At 33.9% G+C, this 6615-nt stretch overlaps 1 protein-coding gene across 1 annotated transcript; it reads right to left on the bottom strand.

The window, feature by feature from the left end:
• Positions 1 to 4399: 4399 nt before the first annotated feature.
• Positions 4400 to 6615, bottom strand: LOC104886970 (40S ribosomal protein S15a-1). Its single transcript, XM_010671538.3, has 4 exons — positions 6458 to 6615; positions 5285 to 5431; positions 5032 to 5192; positions 4400 to 4694 (listed from the first exon to the last, which is right to left on the bottom strand). The coding sequence occupies exons 2-4, from the start codon at positions 5415 to 5417 to the stop codon at positions 4596 to 4598; spliced, it is 393 nt and encodes a 130-aa protein (XP_010669840.1). The 5' UTR covers positions 5418 to 5431; positions 6458 to 6615; the 3' UTR covers positions 4400 to 4595.

Here is a 6615-nt window from a genome sequence, read left to right as displayed (position 1 = left end):
AGTCAATTTTTTACTCTTTTATCCCTCATATTTTTGTGTCATTGGTTGAGTAACATAGAATAAATCAAAAGGTGATCTGTAATGTTTCAAACAATTTTGACAATATTTTTCTAGACAGAAGTGCGATCACATTTATTGCATCTTAAAACTAATGGGGAATTTTAATACATAAATTACACTATATGTGAGTTGTTTTGGCAGAATGATGAAGGTTCTAGACTTCGAGACCTAAAACATTCAAAATCGGAATAACATATTGAAATTTCTCAATGCAGAACACAGGAACAACAAAAGAAAACCGAAGAAGTATCATATATTTTTAACAATAGAAAATAATCTTCTTATAAAACAAGATATTATCTTCCAAAATCTATCCCAAATCTATCGAAAATTATCTTGTGTAATTAAAAAAAAAATGCATTTATCACACGAGTTCCTCTTATTATTTCTCTCTTTTCTCTCTCATTTACCCAATCTACATGCCTTCCTCTATATTCATTTGTTTTAGAGTGAAGGACATATAATTGTTTTCATCTATAAGTTTATCTATTTTTTCACCTATTATCCTAAATTCAGCATACACCTATTTCTCCACAAAATATCCTTACCTTATGTACTCCCTCCGTTTCCTAAAGATTTTCCCTCTTTCCGTTTAAGAGTGTTTCCAAAAGATCTTCCCTCTTTTGCTTTATTCCTTATTTGGCAAAATAAATTTCCCTATTTACCTCTCATGTCACTATCATATGGTCCACCATTACATTATTAATTCAATTTTACTCCCTTTCTCTCTCTTACTTTAACCCCTTTTTTTATTTATTTTATCTTAACCCCTTTCTCTCTCCTACTTTACTCACACCATGCCCCCACACTACTTGATTTTCCTTGGTATCTGTAGGAACAGTAAGTGGGAAGATCTTTAGGAAACGGATGGAGTATATGCTAAAAACTTGGAAAAAAGTTCTAAGCATCGGTAGTAGCATCTGCTGCAGAAATCTTTTCCCTCAATAATGTTAAAATCAAAAGTATTTCCCTACTTTGCTTTACAATTAAAATTATTCTCTTTAGTACTATCCATATCATCCTGGACGCGGAAAAATATTTTTAAAAATTTTCATCAGATAAAATCACTACTCAAAGTAGTGGTTAATTTCATGAGAAATCCCTAATCGAGGTAGCGTATTATCTAAAGAAATTGTTACCTCAAATAGCGATTTATAGAGGAAAACGACTACTTGGGTTAGCGGTTGTGTATGACTAGAGGAAGAAAAAAATTATTAAAATTCACACAATATATTAATAATCCAAATCCCCAAATCAAAGATTAACAAAATTTACCCAACACAAAACATATTACTAGTTCAATTCTCAAATTCACAAAATTCCAATTAAATATGCAATAGAATTCCTACATTATCAATTATTCAATTATTTGTAAAAATTAAACTTCACTTAGGATTGATACTTTTGAAAAAAAAAATCACAAAACCTAAGGTGCTATTGCTGTTATGAATTTTTTTTTTTGGTTGTTTTCCTGGATGAGAGATGGGTGGTGGTGTAGTTGTTGCCGCCGGAGATGAAAAAAATCACAATCTGAACTAATTGTTGTTGATGCATGTAGTTGAGAGAAAGAGCGACGAGGGAAGCAATAGAATGAGGAGTTATTTGCAGTGGAAAGAGGAGAGGTGATCATGGGCCGGGCCGGGCCACGACCAAAAAAATTTGCCCATTGGTCGGGCTGGGCCTAAATTTGGGCCGGATTTTTGTGTCCAAAGCCCACTATTTCGGGACTAAATTAGCAAGCTTTTGCGGGCCAAAACGGGTCGGGCCAAAAAATAGACTAAAAAGTCGTTTTTGGCTTGCCCAAAGCCCGCCTAAAGCCAAAAAGATACGGCCCGGCCCGAGGGCCGAAAAATTCGGCCCAAAACCCAGCCCAAAAACAGGCCAGGGCGGGCCAAAATGATCACCTCTAGGAAAGAGAGAAGGATGGTAGTTGTGTGGCAGCGGATGTAGAGAGGGGTAGCAAGAGAGAAGGACGTATGGGACCGGTTGTTGGCCGATGGTTGTGTATAAAAGTAACATTGTGGACTTCTGCTTTTCTTAAGCAAAAAGCAAAAAAAAAGCGCTTTTCATATCAACGATTAACATAATAAACCACTACTTGCATTAAGAGCACCATTAACCATGATTGAAAATAAAGAATCATGAGATGATTGAGAAAAAAAAGGGTCTTAATCACAATTAGAAAAAAGATCAAGTGTTGAATGGTAGTGATTGGGGCAAAAAAATGGGATGGGGTGAGTGAAATGTTGATCAGGCGTGGGAGTGGGACCCACTGCCTGGTCAGCATTTCAGTAATTTTTTTTTGCCTCACCCAGCAGCAAAACGCAGCGTTTTGCTGCTGGGTGAGGCAAAAAAATAGTATCGCTGACACGCTGCAGCTGGCAGCTGACACGCGTGTCAGCGCTAGTTGCAGCGTGACATTTGTCACACACGCCAAGTGTCGTCTTCTAATTGGAGGACTAAAATATAGCCGTTGTAAATTTTACAACGGTTATATTTTAAAAAATATAAATCAAAAAAAAAAATACCAACGGTTCTATTTTTTCGAGATCTATAAATAGAGACCTATTTTGCTATATTCTGGGCACACTTAATTTCCTCCATCTTCACTAATTCTCTTTGTTCTAACTCTTCTTCCATTGCTCTTTATTTTCAAATTCTTATAATTATGGATCATAATCATCCTAATTATATAAGAAATCAACCCCAAAATCGCTCAAAAAACCAAATGCCTATGCAACAAAATCGCTTAATTAGCTCTCAAAATCAGTCAAATTATCGCCAACCTTCTCAAATTTGGTGGGAATGCTAATTAAGAGCATTTTATGTATTTCTTTCTTAATTAAGTTTTATGTTTTTCATTCTTAGTTAAGTTTTACGTACTTTTTTCTCTTAATTAAGTCTGTAATTGTCGCACCAATGTAGCATTTTATGTATTTCGTTCTTAAAATTATATAAAAAAGGCTAATTGTGTCTCATATCATTAAAAACGCTAACTAATTTCGTATTTAATTACTTAATGAAAACGCTAATTACATATGCTACATATTAATAAAAGCTAATTATGTAGATAACTTAATTATTAAAATGATAATTATAATTTTAAATATATTAATTTAATTAATTGATAAAAAAATATTAATTAGTAATGAAAATTTCATATCATTAAAAAGTAAATAATAAAAATATTGTATGATGGTGGTTGGGTGATGAGAGAGAAAAAGTAGTTGGGTTGGGTCAAAAAGTAAGAGAGAGAAGAAAAAGTAGTTGGTATGATTGAAAAAGGGTTCATGGTTAAGGAGATGAGTGAAAAAAGATTGTGGGATGTTATTTTTTAGGAAAAATTGATAATAGAGGTCTGAACTTTGGGTGATAATTTTTAAAAGGTCTGAACTATTGATTAACCTGTGTAGGTCCTAACTTTAGGGGGTCTTAACTTTTAGCGGGCCTTAGTGACTTAAAACTTGCTTAATAGGTCATCACTTGTAAAACTTGGGTCACATCAGAACGGTTAATTGAGGGAGGGATGTAGGAACTAGGTGAAATTTAAAAAAAAATCTTCAGATTTAAGTCGTCGAAGCCCACTAAAAGTTAAGACCCCCTAAAGTTGGGACCTACACAGGTTAATCAATAGTTCATACCTTTTAAAAATTATTACCCAAAGTTCAGACCTCTATTATCAATTTTTCCTATTTTTTAAAGAGAGAAAGTTAGAAAGAGAGTGAGATGATTGAGTTTTTCACTCATGAGTAATGGTGCTCTAACGGTTTTATTATTGATAAATTGCTATTCAAGTTATCACTTTATCTTACAAAACCAGTAATTCAAGTAGCTTTGTGCCTAAACTAAATAAAAAAAATATTGACATCCCTATCCTACGTGAACAATTCCTAAGGAAATACTTTTAGATCAAAAGTATTACTTTTTTAATTTAACAGTATTTTGGGGGGAAAATTCTTTCTTGTTACACACACTATCTTAGGCCCAGTTACATATCCATTTAGGGTACGAGATATACTTAATATATTATAGAATTTTTTATGAGGCGAAATAATAGTCACTCAAGGATATTTGTGTCCTCTGTTTTCTCAGCTTACATGAGAGATGAAATCCAATTATGCCCTTTCGGTTGCCCAAGCTTCCTACCCAATTATTACTCCTCTTTGGGAACAAATGCAGTCCAAGTTGCGAAGCCATCCACACAATTACTCGTGTACGAATGACTTCTGTTAACTTGATCATATTTTTGGTAGTTAAATTCTTTGCTTCTCAGGTTAGTAGCAAATGAACAAGGCATATTGGAAAATATGCATGGAAAAGGTTCAAATCCACCCACAAATGACAAAACGGAGCACTTGATAGCAAAATTTTAGAATAGTTCTACCTGCCTACATTAATAGCCATAACATTTGAACGAGCCCCCCTCAAATTGAAACGAAACCTGAGCCCTGATTACTATGTTCCATGATCCACTAAGAAAAAAATTCACATCTATAAATTATAATATATCGCCAGCATGGCTCCAAAGATAACTCCTAATAGAAGAAACCGAGTACTTTGCCTCCGACATTCTTTCTTCTTGCCTCTTCATGATCCATGATACCAGCAGATGTTGTCAACACGATGTATCCAAACTGAAATAAACCAAGTTATATTGAAAAGAATTAGAACGTTCACTAACTAAGAACAATCACATTAGGCCATACAGTTATTCTAACATCTTGCTTTCTTAATGAAAATAAAACAACAAAACAATACACATAAACATCATATCCCTAAAAACAAAGGGGTGCAAATGTACGACTATAATGAGAGGATCTCCAGATTTAAGCTAATTTTGCATCACATCCCCAAACTAATAACCCACAATACCAACACTTTTCATATGCTTAAGAGAGTTGAGATTTAAGAGAGTCTCGCGAAATAATATGCAGTAAGTCTGTAACCATGTAGGAGTATTATTTAACAAACCTGTCTAGAAGGAAGAAGTCTAGCGGTCCAAGACTCGATCTCCTTGACACCAACGTCGAAACGTGGACTAATAACTCCACATTTGTTTAGCCTTCCATTCAATTCAACAACAATCTTTCCAGACCTGTGGTCATCAACATACTCAAATTCACCAATGTAACCTGAAATGAAATCAGAAACATAACCATTAGCAGATTAAAAAGATATCAGCTAAGTTAAACAAGTAATAGAGATAAATTTCGCAGCAACAGACCATGCTTTTGCATGACAAGAAGAAACTTAATGACCACTTTGGATGACGGCCTGATAAGCACCTGGCGCTTCCCCCGCTTCTCTGCATTGTACATTGTTTTGAGAGCATCATTTAGCACACTGACCCTCACCATTGTTGCTCAATAGGCTGCCATAGCAGGAGAACAATGTTAACAATAAAGTATTTCCAAAGTAGATTGTTTAATAGAAAGATGGAAATGCTTAATATCAAATGCAGTAGTATCCCAATAGATGATTGTTCTACTAGAACAAACAATATTACATTCCAATATGTATTGCGCAGCACATACAAAGAAAATTTTCTGAACAGTTGCAAACAACTTAAAAGACCAAAAAAGATTGAATTACACTCAGACCAAAGAGAAATGCAGGTTAGTATCTAATATGAACGATTCTCATTCTTAGTATATTCAACAAACTAAATTTTAAAAGTAATATGGGAAAACCAACATATGACCATATCTATTGGCTATATTAAGACAATATATTGGTTTTGATATACTACTTTGTAAATCAATATCATACTTCATTGATTCAATAAACTACAAATTTTATTCAATATACCACTTATGTTTGTTGATTATGAACAAAAAAACAAAGTTACACATAAACTCAGCAATGCTCCTTGCAAATTTCATTCCCCAAGAACATTGATCCCCTTAACTCATTAACCTATCGAAGAATTACTCAGAACACATGATGAATAGCACATATAATCTAATAGCTCCAAGAAGGTTAATGCAGCAATGATCTTCCTCATAAACATAAAACTCAAGACATGATATTGTCTAAATGAACAGAGCAATACAACGAGAATATGATACAACGGTCCAAAAAATTATCACATGAGCAATTCTTTCTAGGTTAATCAAATAAACTTAATTCCCAAAACATATAACAAATTTCGCCTTTTTCAGCAAGAACACATCGTCTCAATATATTTATAAGATCTAGCAAGCATACATTTGTACAAAAAATTGGAGAAGAAGAAACAAAATTAACAAAAGAACACCCGAATCATAACAATGAACACATTGCGATTTCATTCAATTACTCACAAAATAAATCGAAAAAACAATCAATTGAATTTATAAGCATTTTTTTTTTTTTTGTGAAATCATGAAAAACGGAGATTAATGGATACAAATCATACCGTGACGAGGAGAATGATATCGTCGGGGGGCGCCTAGAGGAGAGAGTAAGAGAGTGTGCGTTTGGGCGTGTAGTGAAGGTTTTAAGAGGGGGACTGATGAAACCCTAAGGCCTATTGTACCAATTTAATTTCAGATAAAGATTCTGGTTTTTTACTTG

The sequence above is a fragment of the Beta vulgaris genome, chromosome 2 (assembly GCF_026745355.1).
Source record: "Beta vulgaris subsp. vulgaris cultivar EL10 chromosome 2, EL10.2, whole genome shotgun sequence".
NCBI classification, from domain to species: domain Eukaryota; kingdom Viridiplantae; phylum Streptophyta; class Magnoliopsida; order Caryophyllales; family Amaranthaceae; genus Beta; species Beta vulgaris.
The sequence above is the reverse complement of the archived record's forward strand: the minus strand, read 5'-3'. Positions and strand labels throughout refer to the sequence as shown.

Bases quoted from the DNA above. Each gene is read 5' to 3' on its own strand.
- LOC104886970 (XM_010671538.3), bottom strand. From the start codon at position 5,417: ATGGTGAGGGTCAGTGTGCTAAATGATGCTCTCAAAACAATGTACAAT. The intron at 5,193-5,284 runs GTCTGTTGCTGC...ATTTCATTTCAG, and splicing joins TCTTGTCATGCAAAAGCATG to GTTACATTGGTGAATTTGAG. The intron at 4,695-5,031 runs GTTTGTTAAATA...GGTTTATTTCAG, and splicing joins GACTTCTTCCTTCTAGACAG to TTTGGATACATCGTGTTGAC.